This window comes from Anopheles nili, chromosome 2 (genome assembly GCF_943737925.1).
Source record: "Anopheles nili chromosome 2, idAnoNiliSN_F5_01, whole genome shotgun sequence".
NCBI classification, from domain to species: Eukaryota; Metazoa; Arthropoda; class Insecta; order Diptera; family Culicidae; genus Anopheles; species Anopheles nili.
The window spans coordinates 3,286,055-3,307,689 of record NC_071291.1 but is presented as its reverse complement, the minus strand read 5'-3'; the positions used below and the strand labels follow the sequence as shown (position 1 = coordinate 3,307,689).

The 21,635-nt window shown below is 43.8% G+C and overlaps 3 protein-coding genes across 3 annotated transcripts; 2 read left to right on the top strand and 1 right to left on the bottom strand.

Moving 5' to 3' along the window:
* The first annotated feature begins 6,984 nt into the window (after positions 1-6,984).
* Positions 6,985-15,843, top strand: LOC128721800 (uncharacterized). Its single transcript, XM_053815592.1, has 4 exons — positions 6,985-7,020; positions 10,050-10,498; positions 12,029-13,312; positions 13,392-15,843. Exons 1-4 carry the CDS (start codon positions 6,985-6,987, stop codon positions 14,374-14,376), a joined length of 2,754 nt encoding a protein of 917 aa, XP_053671567.1. The 3' UTR covers positions 14,377-15,843.
* Positions 15,844-15,874: 31 nt separating this feature from the next.
* Positions 15,875-18,061, bottom strand: LOC128720341 (vacuolar protein sorting-associated protein 33B). The gene is made up of 2 exons (XM_053814007.1): positions 17,904-18,061; positions 15,875-17,827 (listed from the first exon to the last, which is right to left on the bottom strand). Exons 1-2 carry the CDS (start codon positions 18,059-18,061, stop codon positions 15,952-15,954), a joined length of 2,034 nt encoding a protein of 677 aa, XP_053669982.1. The 3' UTR covers positions 15,875-15,951.
* Positions 18,062-19,407: 1,346 nt separating this feature from the next.
* On the top strand, positions 19,408-21,441 carry LOC128721421 (uncharacterized). Its single transcript, XM_053815174.1, has 2 exons — positions 19,408-19,423; positions 19,494-21,441. Exons 1-2 carry the CDS (start codon positions 19,408-19,410, stop codon positions 21,269-21,271), a joined length of 1,794 nt encoding a protein of 597 aa, XP_053671149.1. The 3' UTR covers positions 21,272-21,441.
* Positions 21,442-21,635: the final 194 nt, after the last annotated feature.

Below are 21,635 nucleotides of genomic sequence, written 5' to 3'. Positions count from 1 at the left end.
TGGCAACGGTTCATTCAAATGAATGCTGTCAAAGAGACTTATGTTGTTTGACAGAAATGAAACACGTTGGAAGTTTTGGTTCGATCGCCCTTGCTCTTCAGTCAGTCCTGCTTGAGTCCGGTCGGTTCTGTTTGTGGAATTTTAGGAGTGAAATTCAACTAATTTCCCTTTGTTGGTGCTTATAGTATACGTTATTGTTTACAAACAAATTCCAAAACACTCTCATTCCACGGGCTCCGCCAATCGGATAGTTTATTTGCAGTTCTGTGACGATTTTTCGCTCTGTGTTTCATCTGCTAAGGGAGTTGGCAATCACGACGCATACGCCGCATCCCTTCTTGGTGCGTGGTGCAAGGGACACGGTTACTCATCCGCTTTTGGGAGGAAGGGTTTTGTTCACTTACCACAGTACAGATGAACAGTTTATTGATCGCTGGCGCCCATAAACCCACTGCTGATAGTTTAAAAAACTAAACCCGTGAGAAAAAGTGTGTTTTGTGCTGTACTAGCAAGTATCGCGGCTTGGTTATCCTGGCTGGATTAGAAAAAAGTGCCGCTCGAAGTGGGAGACAATAACTGCGTCAGCTGTGCTTATTCTGCAAAAGCAAACTAAAACAGACAGTGCACCCACTGCATTCCTATATTGCGGATTGCGATAGGTCGCCGGTCTCCCCGGACGCTAATGAAACTCCAGGACACAAAATGAGTATAGCAGAAGATAACGACTACATGGTAAGTACGAAAGCTTACTGTGGAATTTTATCATAAACAATCGTCCGGCACAAATCGTAGCAATATGGTAGCATCTGGTGTCATTGATAAGCTCTGTCATTATACATCAGCATATGGAAGCGGCTGGGTTGGCTTTAATATAAGTAAATTGTTTCTCTTTTACCGCGAGCCATGCTGGTTCCAGATAGGGGCTTGCCACGACGCCACTGCAACGCACGCAATTGCATTGTCCAATGAATCACTTTTCACTGACGTGGTCGTATTTGCGTGAATGCAAGGGCATAGGGAATTGCGTCAGATGGCGTTGTTTTGGGCGACGGGGGGAGTTTTGTTTTATTTCTTCTGATCAAATTTGTAGCTATAGTAGGTTGTAAAAGCCTTACATCGATTATTACTTATTTTGATGTTGTTTGCAGCACAGTGTGGAGCTGTCTCTCTCAACTATATTATTTTAAGTTCGGTTAGCTTTACCCAACAAGATATTTTAATGGATTTTATTCCACTGCTTGAAAACTTACACCATAAAAAGTTTATCAATACATAAAAAAATTATATTAAATAAAATTAATTGAACAGCTATGTGAACAAGAAAATATATTGTAACATCAGCATCCGTAATCTATCTACAGCATGCAATGTTTGCCTAGCATATTTACACAGTTTCATACACCTATGAACAGTGTCAGTTGAGATTCGTAAAACACTTCACACGTGCATTCACGCGGCCGTTCTAAGTTGACGTAAACAATTTCAAATCTCGAACAGATAACGGTTCGATGACTCCTTCTTTTTTACGTCCTCGCTTTTCTTTGGTGCTCAATTCGGCATAATGCAACGCCATTTCTGACCGCGAAAGCTTTTGCGCAGTTTGTTGAAATGATTTTGGTATAATATTTTGCGCATTATTTATATGTGTTGCCCAATATTCTCCAGAAGTTTTATAGCAAATACCCCACTCTAGGTTGAATGCAGCATGTCACTTATCAGAAAGATGCGGCGAATTAATGGGAGGCTGAGTATGTTTTGAATTAGGTTGCATCGAGACCGATGCAATGCACCTTTTCCAAAACATGCTCAAGTTCAAGGACTTTACGCTGGATTCGTATTCATTCAGTATCTGTAGTTATGTACATTTCATTTTACCTGATAAGAAACCAAGAAAGCGACACGGGAGATCTCCTTTCGTGCAGCGGGATGCATCCCGCTCCTGGCAATAAAGCAATGTTAGACTGCTAGAAGCTATTGAAATGCTCATTTCTTCACCCATCGCGTAGATATTGCATCCTTCCGTGTTTGTGTACTGTCCATTTGTATTTCTTTTTTATTTTTTAAGGTTGTATTTATTCAGTTTCACCTTCAAATATGTTACCAATTATGAAAAAATCGAGTTTTATTATTGGTTACAGTTAAGTTGCTACCGGTTCTATCAAATACTGTAGAATGAAACATCCAATAAAATAATTAAAATGAGTTAGTTTGTGTAATGCTGAAGATGCTAAAAATCTATTAGTTAAGTTACGCATAATTAATCATGCAGGATAAATGAAATTTTTATCCACACATGTGCACGGTATCGTGAGTATGCCGAAAGGGGAGAGTAAAAAATTGAATAAAATGCATCCCAAAAAGATAATGAAGGAGTAAAGGAAGTGAATGGTGGTCAACTACAGCTGAAAACACATTTTCCGATCGAATAAGTGATAGCAGAAATGCGTCTATAATTTCCACCGAGTATCTGGGCGAAAATATATGTGAGGAAATGATTGGATATTTTGCTGCTAAACTTCGAATGAAGAAAAACAACGTGATACGTAGCGAAACCAAAATGCATCCTAGAAAGCAAGCTTTAAATTGCACACCAATTCTTCGCAGAGCTGAGGAAAGCTTTCATAACCAGAAACGCAACCCGTTACAAATCCCAACCATCGAGAGCAGAGTTGCGTATATTTTGTAGGTTTTTTTTGTAGAAACAAATTGATCAAAATTAGAGAAATGAAGTTTGTTCGCGAAGAAAACTCATAAGTTTTCTTTTTTTGTTTTATACTTTTATTCTTTTTGTTGTTTTTTTTTAATAACATCACAGCCAACATTTACTATCGAGATATTCGTTTTTCCTTTTACCTTTTCTTCGCGCAGTTGTTCCTGTTGTTAATTATTCTGACTTTTTTCATGCTTCTTTCTATCTTTTCGTTCATTTCGCTTGATTCCTTTTCTCGTAGGCTTTTCATTTGTTGCTTTTCCATTTTTTTCTCTTTCGTGCTCTTTGATCGAGCTTTGTATTCTTCTTATGATCACAGGTGAGCGACCACAGCATGATCATAAAGCACTTTCTTTGTGTGCGTTTGAGGATGTTGGCATCCAAACGGGGAAATAACGAACATATCTCGACATTTTCGTATGCTCTTTCTCCGAGTAGTCGCTCTTCCTCAATGGAAGATGGCGATGTACAGAGATGGTTTATGATGACTAGCGTTTCATTTGCGATGGTATGCTCTCCGTTCCGCGGCCTTTGCGCCTAACGGCCGAGCAGGTTAGTTTTCCTTTTGTATCCGTCTTATTCCACTGGCTTCCCTAATAGTGGCTAAAGTTGTGATGATTGTTCGTGCGATGAAGAGAGCCATACGAAACCGCCCTGATTCGTAGGTGAGTTGGAAAACCTGACTAGAATTCCGTGCCTCCACATGCTGAGGGTATCACTCGTTCTGGCAAACTCCAACGATTCAGTTGCGCATCCGACGAATATTGAGCCGTTTGCGTCATAGAGAGACAGAGAGAGAACTTCGGTGCATGAGTATTCTGATTGAGTGTGCCTTAATTAATGCCGTTTTCTCCGTACGGTCCTCCGGGCATGATGGCGTCGAGTAATAAAAGAGGGTTCTTTTCACTAAACTATAAAAATGTGACAAAAATCCCCTAAATACCGATACCGATATCCCAAAATATCGATTGATCGTCGACACGATAATGGAGCATTACGTAAGTACTCTATATGTGCCCTTTTTGGAGCTCGAATGATTTTGTTTTGCATTAACAAAGCTCATTTTTCACGACCATACAAGTGACGGTACAAATCTAGGAAATTTTAATGAGCAGTGCATAGTGAAACTGATTGTGCTTGCTAGTGGAGAATTATGCACCTTGAATCAATCGGAGCAAATTCTAACGTGTTGCTGCAACCGGATGCTTATCTACGTTGCCTTGTCCGCTTCTACGTTGTATTGCGACGTATCTTATCGCTTCAACGGGATGATGACCGGTTTGTACCTGTTCTAAAAGGGAGAGTTGCGTTGGAGACCTTGTGCAAGGTGTTTTTCAAAGTACAGAGTACACTGAAATCCCTGAATTCTTGGAGGACACAAGTGATAAAACAGTTTCCTGAGCAACGCCTGATCACCCATGCCAGGAGAGTGATATTAATGGGGCACATTGTAGGTCTATCGTTGAAGTAAAGGGAGTTATTTTTTGTTTGCTCTTTATAAAATTGACCTTCACACATTCAAATCGATAATCATAAACGTGTACATACATAGTAGTAGCTCATATAGAGGCTGATATTGTTAGCGATAAGCTTTCTTATCCCGAATGTTGACAAGAGAGCCATGCGCCGCTTCAAAAGGCCAGTTTATGGTATGCTTGAAACGCTAGATTACGCCTTGATGTGAGAAATTAAACTAATTCATTGTGAATGGTGATGAAAACTGAGGACGATGAGGAGGACGGAATTAAGTTTGTAGAACTGTTTGAACGGCTTGGAAGGAACATCTAGAGCATCTCTATTATGATTCCATGAGTAAATCAATATGATGTGATTCCATTTTTCACGTAACTTATGTAATCTAACCTACTTGTGACTGATGGACTAGAAACATTCCGCGCGGAATCCATAGTCCAGGGCCTTGCTTCTTCTACTAGCGTTAGAAGTGATTTTGATTCTTATACGGCAAGATATGACCAGTTGGCCGGCGGAGCAATCGTGTTTGGAGCTATTTCTTTCCTGCTGATAATAATTATCTCCCCATGCTTCGGAAGCGGCAGCAACAGCGCACCTCCCGATTGCTCGGACAGCTCTATTGCTAGGCATAATTCTGGCCTCAGAAAGCATGGCCTCAGAAAGCTATCCGTGAAAATTGGTCAGCTGGATGAGGAGTAAACCTGGTAGGGAGAGAGAAAAAAAAAGGATTAAATGAAGATTTCTAGTTCATCCCTAAACTGCACGGCGACATACGCGTGAATGAGATTTTAAGTACTCGTTAGGGTCGAGTTGATATTACCCTCGTCGCCCGTCGTGTGTCTAGTCCTATTAGCCGTATCGGTCGCGGATGGACACCGGCTAGGTGGTGTGTCCGAGAGTAAGTTAATTGCATTACGATGGTTTTTTAATGCAAAGCGCCACCGTGTCAGCCGCACCGGTAGCCGGCCGGTGTGGGTCTTCTTCTGTAACCTGTGTACCACGCCCTTTCGTCCTTGGTCGAGAGAAGGGAATAAGGGTGTGAATCCTGGGTCGTCTCCCCTGCGGCACCCCTGCCTGCTACCGGGGTGAGACTGATGTAATGCGAATGCACAAACACCACGCGTTTCTAGCTCACGACCCGGCAGGCAAGAAGCCGGCTTTAGTCCCATCGCGCGCGAGTCACTGGACGTGGCAAAAATACACCCCATCTGAATCCCGGTGGATCGAGATCGCGAGCGAGAGAGTGAGAGAGAGCGCGAAAGTAAGGCGCCTCAACATACGCGAAAGGCAGCAGGCTACTGTGATGGAACAGTGCGCCTGTCAACAGGTACTCGTTCGCTTAAGGGATGTTGGGCTCTGGTAAGGTGCGCGACGTAGACGGCAACGGCAAGTGCGCCTAATGGCTCATAAAACAGTGCGCCACTCTCTCGCTGGCACGCTCCAAAGCCCTGAGCATGTGGCGACGATTTTGGTTCGCGCATCCGCGGAAACCTGCTCTAGTACCGGTCGAGACTTTGCCCGATGCTGAGGGCTCTTCATTGAACGGCTCAGCGGAGCGATCGCAGTCAGCTATGAGAGTTTAACGCAAGTGTGATGGTTTTCCTGAGCTTCTCTCCACACAAGTTGGTTTCTTCTCAACGCACTTCGCACACGCATCGACGGAAGAAAGAGCGTGGAAAATTGAGGGAAATCTCCAAACTCAACATCCAGCCCGCCACTTGCATGTTGCAAGCAAACGCGGAATCTCTCGCTTGGGGCAAATTTGCCACGTAAATAAGTAGCGCGGTCGGCGTGTGATAGTGTATTTCTTGAATTCTTCTGTTGGAACAATCGTATGAAAAAAGACTGGCTCTAGTGGAACTTATTGTGTCGTGTATAAGTCGTGTGATGGAAATTCGTTCCTACCGGTTCTGTTTTTACGCTTACCGTTGTATCTTGCGCTAAGAGTGCCGCGTAAGCCCGGCATTATCATTGCTACAATGTGCGATAAATTTACAATCGTAGTTTTCAAATTCGAACCATTATGGAAATGCAATTCCTTTGGTGTACCGTGAATGTGTTCGTCGGTTGGGTGTAAAAATATAGCGATTATCGTCGAGAACCTCTTAGCGATGCCATATGGAACTTCGTTTAACTGATGAACGCAACAGTGACATTAAAGAAAAATAAATTAAATTCCTAGTCGGAGTCTGGCAGGGAATTGTTGCGTGTATGTGGCGAGTGAAGCCATGCGTTAGCTTCAGATTGAGCACAGTTTGATAGTGGAGCATGTTTCCTCTTGCGTTGAACCAGCCAGCCGTACTACGAGGTTTACTTTGGTTCGGTTTGAGGAAAAGTGCCCATAAAAGCAGTGTGTGGTAAGGCGAAAGGCGGCTCCAGTGTAATCGGCGGGAGAACTGACATAAAAATCCAAAAACCATTCGACCGGAAACCGTCAGTGAGAGTTGTGGCAGCTTGTGGTGTACACTCCTCGGAACGCGACCGGGAGTTTCGTCGCGAAACGTGCTCGAAGAGATTTAAGCTCTGGAACATTCAGGCCATTTTGCAACGGGCTTTTCCCGTATTGTGAGCGTAAGCGCCTCCGGATCCGTTAACAACCCTAGTCGGTAACGCACGTAACTCTGCAATCGTGGCGAACTCAACCGATCCTTGGTAATCGATTAATATTTATTTATTAATCGTAACCCTCAACGGCTCCGGGGCGGGTCTATAATCGTGACTAGTCGGTACTTTTTCGTAGCACAATACGCTACGAAAAACAAGAACAGCCAAAGAAAATCGACAGAGGCATCGACTTCGCCATGATGGAGGATGATATAAACAGTTTTCTCTTTGGTGTACGTATTTTCCAACTCATTCGTTTTTTTACACATGCTATAATTTATTTTCTTGCTTTTCATGGGCTTTGAGTGTCTAAAACTACACTAGATGTGCTGATGATACAAATTCGAAGAAAAACGAGGAACATTGCCTTGGTAGTCTGGTGTACAGATTTCATAGACAATATAGTAATAGATTCTCGCAAATGCTACCCGGTTTTACCCGATGAGTAGCTTCTTGCTAGCAACAAAACTGATGTTTATTATTATTCTTCATCAAATATCCATCAGTGTGCTCAACTTGCTCGCTTATCAGGATGGTGTGTTACATACGTGCCCCCCATAATAGCGCCTGGTGATAAGTGAAGGTTATGCGACCGAAAGGCGCTGCCGCCGGTACAAAACCTTGTTTCTTTTACCTTACGCAGGCACGTAACATAAAAAAAATGGAACCTCTTTGATGGTCTAATGTGTTTGTTTATTTTCCGGTGCACTTCACAATGCTCCAAGAACGCTAGGTTTGCAGTTTAACGGCAAGCGCATGAAACTATGTGAAAGTTTCCGGTTTTCCCTGTGTCTGCCGTAGTTCTACCAACGTCCCTGTATACCCAGAGTGTGGAGGCATGGAAAACCTCACGCGCACCCAATCGCAAAAGGAAAGGTTGTGCTTGAGCCAACAGCCAGGGCTAGTTAGTACCACGTTGTCAAAACCTGGCCGTCCCAGACAACACTCCCGTGAATGGTGTTCGTGAGAGCGATAGCGAACCATTTCACGTCGAGAGACCGGCTCACGATGGGAATGGAGTGGCTGGGTGATTGCTCTACGTTTCGTGGCATAAACTTCGAGCAGAATCCAAAGCGAAAAAACACGTGCTTGTTGCGCGCCGCCGGTCGCTGAACGCCATGAAACAGTCGACGTAAGCAAACGGAGAAACCTGTTTTGCAGAGAGCTTTTGCTGACGTTCATTCGGAGCGAAGCGGGTTGCCGGGTTGTTGAACGTAAATTTCTGGAGCTTTTATGAAACGGTGCTCATTCCGTGAAATGCGTGTTTCATCTCCCGGTGGTCGTTTTTTTCCCAAACCAGACAATGGTTATAGCACACACACCCTAGGGTTGGCCCCCGTTCCCTTTCATTCGACGCTGTTCCCAGATGTCGCTTATCGAAAATGACGCAATCCAGCAGACACACACCGGTTCTCTCAATAAAATCCGCTTCCCCGGAGACCGGTATCTTGCTCTCTTTCTCAGCTTCACGTCCTGCCGAAATAAGTGCTCCCAGCCCCGGCATGGCCACATCCTGTGTGATCTGTCGAGACGGACGAATAGGGCGGCATGGTCTATTATTCGGCCCTGACGTATGACATTATTGTCGTCGCTTGACCTCAATCTGGAGGCGTTGTGGTCGTACGCGAGTGCAAATACTCCATTGGCGGGGTCGTTCAAGCATCGATCCACGCGGTACGGCGAGTGCTTTCTCTACGGTGATGGTTGGCTTTGAATTCCGAACCGTCACAGGGAGAGCTTTCGATGGAGTAGCCCAAAATGTTACGCGAATACGTTTGATGCATTACGGGCGGGTTTTAGTGAGCACCGGTTCAACGGTACCATCGCGAACGTGAAAGCTTTCTTTCGGGCCATCTTGTTGCCCAACGCGATCCCCTGTAACGGTATTTGGAATTCTTTCTTGATTTCTAGCGCTGGCTGGAAAGTTCTTCGGCTCTCCCACCAGTACCGTGGTATGTTTGTCACAATTTGCGATCCTCAAACAAGCGAAATGTTGAGAGGGATATTGAAGTAAAGAAGTGTTGTTTTGTAATATAATAATTTAAAATACACACCACCCCTGAAAATGTAAGATACACTAAGCTCTAAAGGCATTTTTGTGACTTTTCTTGTACGTGTTGCACAATTTTCATGTTATGTACAACTTTCTCAAAATATCATTTTTCTTCGTGACGGAGGAAACATTACCATTTATATACGTCCATTGGAGCAAATCAGAGGTTTCCTAGCAATGAGTGCTAATAATGATTGGATTTGATAAACCAGTATCAAAATTTAAGCGTTACGTGATTGGGTTTAGTCATGGAATGGCACGTTATACTTTCTCTCAACATCACTGATCTCCCACGAATCAGTTCTGAGCCATGAATCACATTTCTTGGATTTTTATTTTCGCTATCACTCGTATAAACCGGTTCTTTATAGGGCACCTAGACTTGAGCACAAATCAGAAGAAAAAAAATATTTTTTTTTGATCATTTTTTATCAGTTGCAACGAAAATCTTGCTTGAAAGTTCAAGGAACACCTTGTACAGCGAAAATGCCAAGTCCTTTCGCCAATCTGAAAGGGTTAGACTTTCTCGACAGGATACCCGAACCGACAGATATCTGCTCTGTTTCAAGTGGTGTGAGATTCATTTCGTTTTTTTGTCCATTACACTCTTTCGTGAAAACGCTGCACCTTTCACTTTAAATGTTATATGTTACATTTAAATTGCCGGTGAAAGTTGTAACCGAAATAAATTACCCGTCGGGTGCAGATATACTCTATAAAAACGATAACTACGTCCATAGGCATAGCTTTAGCTTAAGTTTTTAGCTATTTCGGTATGTTTTAATTGTGTTTTGTGCAAGCAGCTGATGCGTCCGAAATGTACACAAATTTTGCGGTACTTATTGAGGCTTCCTACCATATGTTGTTGGGCCAGAAAGATGCCTAGTGACGCGCACCGTGCAAAAGGATAATCGGCAAAATATTGACGTAATGTATGTAGTAATACAAGATCAAGAACCTGACGTCAGTGCCGGTGGTAACAGGGTCAAGTCAGACCGAAAGTAAACTATTGTCTAATTCAATATAAGTGTTGCACTGTATAGTGTGGGGCTTCGCAAGTTTTACGTAATGCTCTAGCCTAGAGAGCCTAAGGGGGGGAACCTTTGCGATTTCGATATCTGCTCTTGGTGTGAATCGTTTCTGTGTAAATTTAGTCAAATTGAATATTATTATTTATTAATTTGTTGATTTTGTTTCTCCGTTAAGCAGCAGGACGACTGGCGGGAGGAGGACTTCGTGAACAATCTGCTAAAGATGGATGACACGATGCTTTTCGGCGAGCCTCCCGCAAATACAAATGGTGTAATGGGCGAGCTGGACGACATCATGCGACAGCTCAGCTACAGCTGTTCGAACGAGATGTATTTCGGCGAACAGCAGGTCACCTCACCGTTGTCGTCTCACTGCTCGTCGGATCAAGATTTCCACGGCTTCCCGAGTGTCACCGACGGTAGCAGCAGTACCTCTCTCGACGGTTACTTCGATGACGTGTGCAACGTGCGCCTGGATGATTCGCTATGCAAGGCAACCAAACTCGAGCCAATAAACGAGGATTTTTGCATGCTGAATGTCCTAAAATCAAGCAGCCCTGAGGAGGAACAGGAGGCTATATCCTCGGCCGCCTCGGACAGTGGATTATCAAGCGACCATCTCGATCTGTAAGTACCGATAAAGGAGGAAAACATATGCCACATGTGTTTCACTTGCAAATCACCGTAGCAAACCATTCTTTGCTTGAATGGCGGCCATATTGAGTGAAAGGTCGCTTGACGACTAGCCTGCTCTTTTGCACTGATCACTCTTCTGTTCGACAGTGTGCATAACCGACAGACGAAAGTCTCGGACCGTGTTGGCGAAAGGAACGTGAAATAGATCGCATGCGATCGTGGAGCGGTTGAATTTGGGATTATAAAGTGGTCCAAGACGTTTGCAAAACAGCCTCTCACAAACCAGCCTCTATTTCGTTTCGAGGTGAAGAATAATGTCATCCAAATGCTGTTTTTTGCATAGTTGCCGTTCTTGTTCTCTAAATGTGTTTTATTGTTTTCTCCTGCATTCTACGGTATTCGCTTATTCGCGTTTGTTTTAGTGTGAGCAGGATAACGATTTTAAGAGACGTATTACAAATTATTTAAACGTGTCCTTGGCGGCATGCGACTGAATGGAAGGTTTCTTTTTTTTCATCTTCTACTTGATTTCCATAGGCCAGAGCCGCGATGTTTGATTTTGTTGAGAGAAAGGATTTGCTGTCTTTTTTCGATCAGATAAAATTGAGCTTCGTTCTTAGTATTAGTTCGTATTTTTGTGTGAAAATCGTGTTAGATATGCTCGTTCGTCTAAGTTCACGGAGTATGCAGTGCATGTATATGCGTACATTAAAAATAATGTCACCTCGAAGATATCTCGAACGACATCCCATATGGTGTATGAGCAGAAGCTTATGAGAGAGCATTTAGGCTGACTCTTAAACCCTCTCCATTGCCATATCTCATTAAAGCATTAGTTTCTCCTCGTTCAACATCATAGAAATAGTACCGACGAATCTGCGCGGTGAAGCTAGTTCAACGTCCGTAGACGCACTAGCTGGCTCATCTGCTAATTTAATTATCGTCCCTTGGCTGGTAGTTGTCTAGTTTTCTTGCTCTAGAAAACATTCGATGCCGCACAAAGATTTGTGGCGATTTTTCTGTCACATTTTGTCTCTGGTATGTTCTCAGAGATGCTCGGAACCTTCTACTCGGATGTGTAGGTAATGTTTGCCGACGAGAGCTACTTCTATCGTGAGCGGTAAATGGAGATACTCCTTTACCATTCACCGCGGTAGTTGAAATTTAGGTCATGCTGCAGAGAATGGCGGAGTGCATGCTTCACTTCTATCGCTGCAAAAACACAAACAAAGATCATACAACACTAATTTTGGATGAGCCGTCAGAGACACAAATATCGTGTTAATCTTGGACGCCATTCTGATAAATATAGTTTCGGTGTCCTTCTATTCCGCGCCGATGTATACCGTAATTTTAGAGCCTAGGCTGAGCATGTTACACTCACCCATTATGTGTGTTTTAGGGTGGGTGAACACTAGAGGCATTGGAAGTGTTAACTAGATAAGAACCTGTTTATAGTGTGTTAAACGTGAAACAAATTCACAGCTGATGTAATTTACTTTGGTTTGTCTTTTCACGCAGGGACCCAAACACCGAATATGATGCCCTCAGTCCCAGCATGTCGTCACCTGGTCCGTCGGTCAGTGAACGTGGTGGTCAAAATTCGCCGCCACGTTACACGAAATCAATCCAGCTGCAACCGCCGGCTGTGCTGCAGACCATTCCACAGTCGGTTTCGTCTACGGTGTCGATTGTCCCGCAGCCTGCAATACCGGTGCAACCGGTGACGGTAGAACCGCGTCTAAACAAAATTTTAGAACCTTGTGCCGATCCCAAACGCGTTACCAAGACGCTCGACGTGAGTGCATCGACTGCGAATTTCACTCCGTTAGCGACGAAAACATCAGCAAAATTATCATCGGCTCCTGTCTATCAAAACGCGACAATAAAATCAGTTGTTGGTGGGGTTGGAACGAAGCGTATTTCATCACCACAACAGATCGTGGCCAATGGCAAGGAACTGAAGATTATCCGCATGGCGACGACGAAGAACGGTCAAACGGTGGCTGTTGCAAATGGGCTTGCGTCGGTCGGTTCTTCAAACAAGAAAGTTACTTTGCAGCTGAAAAACTCTGCCGCGGGCATTAAGACATCTGGTACGATGATCCCAAAGAATGTCGTATTTACGACGGCTCCAGCAGCCACCGGAAACAATGGCGGAGTTTCCGGCATGCGCAATGTGATCCGTGTGCAGCAACCAAGGCAGCCGAACGGGAGACCGATACTGGTGCCGGTAACGTTCCAGGACCTGCGCACGATCAAGATCGTCAACTCGACGAGTCTCAAAAACAAGTCGGCCAACATCAAGCAGGCGGCGGCAAATATGCTGCAGCAGTCGAAACAGGGCCTGATACAGAAGCACGTCGTGCTAAGCAAAGATCAGTTGCTGGTAGATGACAACATGTCGGATGTTGCGCCGAGTTGTTCGGATTCGGAAAGCTACGTATTTGAGGACATAATACAGCAGAGTAATTCGGTAATTGCGGAGGTCGAGCGTCAGCAGAAACAGATCATCAGTGACTCGGATGTCGAGCCGGACGGCGATGATGGGGATGATGACGACGACATGGGAATGGATGAGATTCCCAGGGGTACCAACCGCAACGGAACATACCAGAAGTTGATGCTGACGGTTGAGGAGAAACGTCTGCTAGCAAAGGAAGGCATTTCGCTTCCAACCAGCTATCCTCTCACCAAGCACGAAGAGCGCGAGCTGAAACGTATTCGCAGGAAAATCCGCAACAAAATCTCCGCGCAAGATTCTCGCAAGCGCAAGAAGGAGTACGTCGATGGACTGGAGGAACGGTAAGGAATCATTTGGAAAAAGGACTGATTGTAGTCTACCGATTGCGAATAGGTTTACTAATTTTCGTTCCCCTTTCAGAGTCAAACAATGCACCGAGGAAAACCAGAATTTGGTCAAACGAATGAAGATACTGCAAAGTCAAAACCAAGAGCTCGCTAACCAGGTGAAACGCTTTCAGTCGCTATTGACCAAGGGCACCAGTAAGACAACGCAACCAGCCACGTGCCTCATGGTGCTCCTCATCAGTATGGCATTGGTGGCAGTTCCCAATCTGAAGCTGGGCAACACCGCAACTCAGCAAAACATTCAAGATTCGATTGAAGTGTCGGAGCTGATGCAGGATCAAGCGAACGACAAGTTGCAGGTGCAGCAAAGTCGACGCTCATTATTATTCGACACAAAGGAGCAAATGCATGCCAACGAGGAGGAGCTGACATTCGACGAGATTATGTCCTCGTTCAATGCCAACTCGCTGATTGCCAACGAGCATGATTACTTCAGCGAGGGTGATGGCCGTACTGGTAACGGTGCCACATACGAGCCTCGTTCCGCGAAACGTGCGAAGCTAATGGCTACTGCGCTGGTCGATTACGACGTGGACGATAAAGTATGGAACGGAGGCAGCAAGATTCGCATCAAACAAGAAGACGGATCTATGTCACCAGATAGCAGTAGCAGTAGCGCCATGAACAGCAACGAGCTGTTTGAACAGAAAGTGCGTGAGTTTCAGGAAAAACTACAAAAGTCCGTAGGCCTCGAGCAGAACGACGTAAACTATGGAACCCCGTTTGTTGGAAGCGGTGTTAATAGTGAGGTGATTATTGACCGCGAACTGCTCGACTTGGGAGGCAAAGGTGATAATGGTTTGTACGAGTTAAACACGTTCTCCAGCCTCCATGAGCAGAAAGGAGACGGAATGGGCGGGATCGATCTGCTTGGCGTTGGTTCGGATTCAGCCATGGTGCGTGCCGATTCCACCGCAGACAACGCAGCCGATGTTCGGAAGCTGAATGCCTCGCAGCAGATTCAGCAGCAGAATAACAAACGCAAATTACTACTTTAAACGGCATAGAACCTGAACAGGTGTTGCATGGGATAGAAGCTGGCTGTTTATCATCACGTCCGTTGCTGTCGTAATGAATTTTTGTAAATAGAGCAGAGTACACCATATGGTGTCTCACCCTTAGGATTTAAGTTGAAAACGCTAAGCACCGTTTCCTTTTATACCGGAACGTAAGCTTATCAACGATGGGCGATGGACGTTCGTTTATCGTACAATATGGTACGATGCAAGGAAGCATTTTGTTTGCCTACATTGCCGGCAAAAGAAGAAAAGGAAAACAGACTCAGCAAGTGCTATTGTTGTTATTTTCTTGTTTTTTTAGATAACATTTCGTGGCTTAGCTGAGGCATAGACGTGATGGCAGAGCGATCATTTTGCTATTGTTGGCACCATTCAAGTATTTTACGCATACTAAATTGAGCAAAAAACAGTTGATGTTTCCATCATCGTTAGATTGCTGTTTCCAATTGCACCAATGCAATATTGGCTTACCGCTCATTTGGTAGTGGACAATTTCTGGCAACGAAGATGCTTTGTTTATTACTTTGTTAATGTTATTTTATCGCTGTTTGGATTTTGGTTGCTTATATTTGCAATTAGTAGCGCTAGCCTAATGTCTTAGTTTGTGATGTAAGATTTCGCTTAAAGATCAGAAGGTTCATGACGATTGAATGTGCAATTTATATATTCGTAGCGTTTTTGTGTAACAGTAAAGAAACGAGATAAGATTTTGCAATGTTTTGTTGGTTTTCAGCCATTGTCCAACCCATCCAATATGCAATTTAGTCCTTTTCTCTATCTAACGATCGTTGTACATGTGGAAAGGAATCTTGTAATATGATATCTTTGCTCAACTCCCAGCTTATTCATATAAAACCATTTTAAAATGTTGCCGGGTATTTGATCTTTATTAAACTAGTATAATGATTTTTTCTTCAATCTGTTGGGTATTTTGCAAAGCATTGTTGGATATAATAGCATTAGCAGTAACAATAGCATTAAATTATAAACCTATACGTAAGCAAGTATCACGAAAACATAGTGATGATAAATTTTGACATAAATAGCAACTCCTATTCTGCCGTTCATAGTTCATCATTATTATTGAAATTATAATTGGTAATTATTATTGTTGTCACTGTGAAAAGGCACTACCACTTGAATGAACGGGTTGATTGAATTGTTTGAAACACCAATCGGTTTTGCTGTGGCAAAACAGATCTCGATTCACGTCTTTTAAATTAATTCAATTTCGCATCAACTAGATAGATTTACAACAAATCAAGTAAAACAGGAACCGGACACAGAATACCGGACCGCGGCGATACAATTGCAACGAGTAGAAAGGATTCCTTTTTCAGCACGTGACATTTCCGTAGTAAAAGCATAATGCGTATACTATAAAATATCATTCACGGTGGAAACAAATTTAGACTAGTTGAATAATAATTTGTTGTACATAACCTACTTGCTAGCGTAGGGTTTTATTTCTCTTCACTATCGTCAATATCCGAAAAGTCTTACATTTTTCAAACATTCGCGTCTTTCCACTTGAGGTTTTAAGTATAAGCTATTTCAACAGTTGACAACGCTCTCGATGAGATCATGTCCTGCAATGACCCTATCGGACGATAGTACAATTTTGGCCCCAATTGTTCGTTCCAGCAGATGACATGCTGCAATTTCCGCGTAAGTGATGCCACCAATAACAAAGATAAACATCGTTTTCTCCTTGAATGGTAGAAGCTGGTTTAGTGTCACTTTGTGGCTGCTCGCCGATAGCTCCTTGATCGGTCGAGGTGGTCCTAGTGGATCGGTAAATTGACCCGAGCCAGCCAGTGCCCTTCCCGACACTTTAAATCTCTCGAGATGGCCCAGTCTGGCGTTGAGATTATCGAAACTCGAAGCGGCTAGTATCATGTGCGACAGCTGGGTTACAAGCGGGATGTAGTTCCCATTAAACACGTAGCTAGGGCACGTTTTCCCCGTACTCGTTCCTGCAGAAACAGTAGCAATTCCGGTCGAGTCTCTGTCGGCCGTTGGCGGCGTATTAGGCTCGTTAGAGTCGGTTGGAAGCTGCTTTAGCTTGTTCGCCTCTATTTGGAATGGAGTTTTGAGCGTGGGAATGGAAATTTGAGAAAGAATCTTCGTTTTGCTGAGATTTGTCGTGTCCGGAAAGAGTCGGGCTTGGAAGAGGTTGTGGAAAAGGGTCAGATGGCGATATCCAAACGAGTTTAGGTAACCAGTCATCAGTTTAGTCATGTCCTCGCTCGTCAAACCTATCGTCACGTGGTACAAGCAGATCAAGCGCAGCGTATTGTACATATGCGCATCACTGCTAAGCAGTTCCATAATGTAATTTATGATTTGCTTGCGGTTCGTGTTGGTCAAGATGCTTTCCTCGATCATTTGGTGCTTCTCAAAGTTGGCCCCAATTTCCTCCACTATCGTCTCGCACAAACGCAGGTGTTTGAACAGCTCCTTCTTTGCAGCGGCCACTTTCGGCAGCTTGTTTGTGACGTAGTCCTTCATCTCGTGCAGCTTCATTTCACGCGAGTAAGCCTTTCCCTCCAGTCCGAGCGTTTTGGCTTGCGAGCTGAGCAAACTGATGACTTCTGAAAAATGGCGGTACCTATGCTCGAAATAAATCATATCTTGAGCACCACTCATTCGCAAGGCGGTCACTTCCTGTTTGGATGCAGTCGATGAATGCTCTTGTTGCAGAAAGCCCAGCTTTCCGTTCTTGATCTTGTTATTCTCTGCATCCACTACTAAAGAGCCCGAGTTTAGGGGTTGTATTTCAAGAAGTAGACCGCAGTAGACAACTGGTGTCAGCAGGCATGACGGATAGTCTCTGTCTCGGTCGATTATAAGCATCGCCGCAAAATCGGAACCTTTCTCAGCCGTCTGTACATGAGGTTTTTGGTCTCCCTTTGCCGAGATGTTTGATAAACCCACCCGCTTGGCCGATTCTATTCGCTGTACCATATGCAGGACTTTCTCGGAGTTTTCACCAAGACTGAATATCAAATCGGGCTTCCCCATAACGAGATTAAAGATACGTATGCTTTGCGCAATCGAACTGAGTGGCGTCGTATCTTTGCGAACAAACACATCCGCGAACACGTTAGGCAACTCCAGGCTGAGAAGCGAATCGTCCAGCAGCAAAAAGTCCCACTGAAAGTTGTACAGCTCCACAATGCCATGCAGTCCTTCTTCCTCCAGCAAATGCTCGAAACTGGCCAGAACCGAGGGTAACACGAGTACGTGATACTGTTTGGCGCGGATGTCCGGCTCCATCAAACTACTCGTTTGGCTCTGATAGCCACTGATTTGATCCAGTACACTCTTGAAGGTTAGCAAGTTAGCTGTGATGAAATAGATGAATTGTTTCCGTTTCGGGGGTGGATTTTTGGGATCGAACTTGAATATTTTATCGATGCCTTTTTTCCTGCGTATTTCATGGGTTAAAAATAATCTGATGTAAGTAACAATCCTTTTCGGTATGATATTATCCCTTTGCTTGCCTCAACCATGTTGCGCCGCACACATGTTCCAACGGTTTGATGAGCGCCGGTTCGATAATAAGGTCTTTCTCCGATGGTATAGAATAGAAAACATGCTGCAGCTTTTCCTGAGCAATGCGGCGAAATCCCAACAATTTGCCACTACACGGAGAATCCATGCTGGTACTTATGCTCAGCTGATAGATATCAGATTGGATTACTACAACAGAAGCAACAACAAAGGCAAACGATCGTCAACAAATAAACGACTGCGTGGCATTTCTGCCATCATAAGATAAACTATGCTGGTGTAACTTGTAACTTGTTATTTAATTTGAGCTATAATTGAAGCTGTAGCCTTTTAAGAAATCACTGTACAAGTATTCCAAAATGTAAACAAAACCTCAAATTAGGAATTAGGCGGCGAAACGAGACAGAGCAATAACGTAATGAACATACGTGTGAATGAGAGGGATAGCGAGTTGACGATTGCTTGGATGAACGGATGCAATTGACGTGAATGACAGTTACGTTGCTGCATTTTTTTCCTTTGTATGCTTTGAATACTTTGAAATACTTGCGGTGGAATATTTTTCACGAATCTAATTTAGTCCTGACGTGATTTTTGTTCGGGATTCAAATTATAAGTCGTCGACTGGACATTAACTTAAAATGAAAGAATAAAATGGTGTCTTCCAGGCACTTGATACAAAGAAGTGGATGGATGCCGTCTTTTTCTTCTATAATTTCCAATAAAAATTATTTTTAGAGTATGATCTAAGTATGGGAAGCTGTTATTTCATTGAATAATAAAAAAGTCAGGCTTTTATTCCTAGCATGTTGATCCTTTGATAAAGCTTTTAAATGTGTACAAGTGCTACAGGCAGATACGTTTTTTCACAAGGCAGCATGAAAGCATGTCGTTTGGGTTAAACAAATTTCAGCAATAACCATGGAGAACAAAATTGGTCGCACTTTGCATAAACACAACAAAATCAATTTTTCCCAAAAGTAACAGGAGAGCATACTAGCTAAGACTCACTAGTTTTGCTTTTCACTAATAGATGGCGCTAAATGTGCTAAAAAGAAAATTTACTTAAAGTATTTGTTCATAGATGGCGCTAAATGAACGCTTGAAATGTTTCAAGCGTTTGAAAGATTTCTTATATTGAAACGTTTCCAGTATTTAAACGCGTTTCAAGCATTGTACTCCGGAATCGCTCAAAAATATCCTACAAACAAAAGTATTAGGAGAGCATTCCTGCTGAGAGGCTACCTGTCGAATTGACTAAAATGCCTAAAAAATGCACATTTATTTGCAATCAAATAAACTGTAATTGATTAGAAAATGGTCAAATATAATGTTTGGCATCTCGAATGGGTAACGATGCAGCCCTGCACGGAAAGAATCGAAGCTGTCACAGTTGTTTGTTTATTTGTGATAGCAGGACGCACCAATAATTGTGTATTAATTGTAATTTACCATCACACAAAGCGAGATTTCAATTGGAAAATCTTACTCGCAATGAGCAGCATGTCCGGTAAGTTGCAATTCTGGGCATCCTAAACGGTGATGGGCTTGCTACTGTATTGAGATTGTCCTATAAATTGCAGAAGACAGCAATGGCCCTCGCCATCGAAAATCAGCCCACTCGTACACCAAACAAGATTTGAAAAATGCCATCAATTTGATAGTGGAGCGTGGTACTTCCATACGACGAGCAGCTTTCGTTTGTAACGTTCCACGGACCACGCTGTCGACTTATTTAAGATCCTTGACGCACGGTAAAATCAGCAAGCTGTTGCCCCAAGAGGAGCAGGCACTCTTCCAATGGATGACGGATTGTTGCAAGCGAGGATTTTCGATTAAAAAACGAAACCTGGAAACCGCCGCCGAAGCTTTGGTTCAAAAAACCATCCCTGTGCGTATGCACCCGTTCCAGGATTCCGAGTTTGGGCGACGGTGCTATCAAAAGTTTGTCAAAAGATGGCTCTCTATCGACCGGACCAAGGATCGGAAGCACATTGGCACCATAATCGAGTGGTTCATGCACATCGAGAGCTACCTCGTGGAATCGAATCTGTTCGAAATACTGAACCATCCCGCACGAGTCTTTCTGTGTGATGAATTGCGCTTTCGCGAGCGCGTCGAGATGCAAGAAAACGTACGGACGGTGCTGAAAAAAATGACCATGCTCTATACATTCACGGCCGCCGGTCAGCATCTCTCACCGTTGCTCGTTTACCCATACCACCGGGATGTGCCGCTCGACATAGTGAAAGCTGCCCCCAAAAACTGCGCCATTGTCGCTCATGAGCACGGACTAGTCACTCCTAAAACGTTCGCGGCCTACCTGGACAAGGTGGTGGACAAGTTTGTGACGACAAACAACATTCCCAAGCCGATCATCATGTTCGTGGATGAAACGCAGGTCGATCTAACGTTGCATCTGCACAACACTTGCAAACGTTTGGGCATCGTGCTGCTAGGTCTGTCGGCATCACAGGTTGTTAAGCCTACGGCAAACACGTTCAACGATGTGTGCAACGGTTGGGAGGAGCAATTGCCACGGTGGGAAAAAGAGAGTGGGCGCAAATTTTCACTCGCCGAATGCGCTGGCTTGATGCAATCGGTCAATCAAAGCTACATTCAAAGTACCGTTTTGATAAAAGATTTCGCTGCCAGCAACCTGTGCCCGTGGAGTCGTCCTGTTCGACATGTAGGTGATTCTTCTGAAACTGAGCCTGCCGGTACCTCGCAGGACGCAAATGACATTGAAAACATGGAAGAGGACGACGAGGACGACGACAATGAAATTGAACACTTTCTCGAAAACGTTGACGGTTGGTCTGACGAGGAAGGTGACGCTGGGGATTTTAATGATGAAGACAATGACTTCACGGATGATTTAGATGAGTTTGATCAGGAAAACGAAGTGCAGGATGCTTTAATGCAGAGCATAGAAAAGGAGTTGAGAGCAAAGTTCAGAAAAGATAAAACCACAAATGGTCCAGCGGTGGTAGACGACGAATTTGACGAGCGTACGTCCACCGACGCACCTAAGGATGTTCCCGCCAGTGAGTCCGTCAATGCGGTCAAAGAATGTGATCAAGAAGCGCCGGATGCGCAACAGACAACCAACTCGGATGAGGAAAACGAAGGCCCGCCTGATGATATCGATATCAGTATTAATTTCATTGATTTCAAACGCGCGATTGGCAGTGAGCTTACGGAAAAATTCGAACGTAAGCTTGAAGTTGAAACCCGCCTAACATTGGGCAATCATGCGGAGAATGTGTTGTACGATATATATCGTCAATTTCGATGCGATATTGTCACCGATAGCGACGATGATTATAACGATGTGGTGGAAGTTGGAGACGATTGAACGCATTTCGCAGATTACAAAAGCACGCATTTATGTCTAGGTTGCATTCCATTACTAGTAAGGAGTATTCAGTTTGATTGCAAATTTTATTTATTCTACCCTTCCGAGCGATGCCACAGCTGGGTGTTGGGTGTAGCACAAACTACCAAATAGAACAATTAGTTCTCTATACTTACGATGTACAAGTTTCACCCAAAGAATTGGATAATAAATTTTAATCGACTACAATTATATGTTAATTTGCCTGGGGCGGCTTTAATTCGCAACTGCGTCATCTGGCCACGTGTGAAGAAACATAAATAAATGATTCGAATGGTTCAATAACGCACATCACGCGGAATAGGCATTGAATTTATTGATTGAA

Excerpts from the sequence above, each read along its gene's own strand:
- LOC128720341 (XM_053814007.1), bottom strand. The coding sequence starts at position 18,061 with ATGGATTCTCCGTGTAGTGGCAAATTGTTGGGATTTCGCCGCATTGCT. Across the intron at positions 17,828-17,903 it reads TGCGGCGCAACATGGTTGAG|GAAAAAAGGCATCGATAAAA; the intron begins GCAAGCAAAGGG and ends TGAAATACGCAG.
- LOC128721800 (XM_053815592.1), top strand. The coding sequence starts at position 6,985 with ATGATGGAGGATGATATAAACAGTTTTCTCTTTGGT. Across the intron at positions 7,021-10,049 it reads TAAACAGTTTTCTCTTTGGT|CAGGACGACTGGCGGGAGGA; the intron begins GTACGTATTTTC and ends TCCGTTAAGCAG. Across the intron at positions 10,499-12,028 it reads TCAAGCGACCATCTCGATCT|GGACCCAAACACCGAATATG; the intron begins GTAAGTACCGAT and ends CTTTTCACGCAG.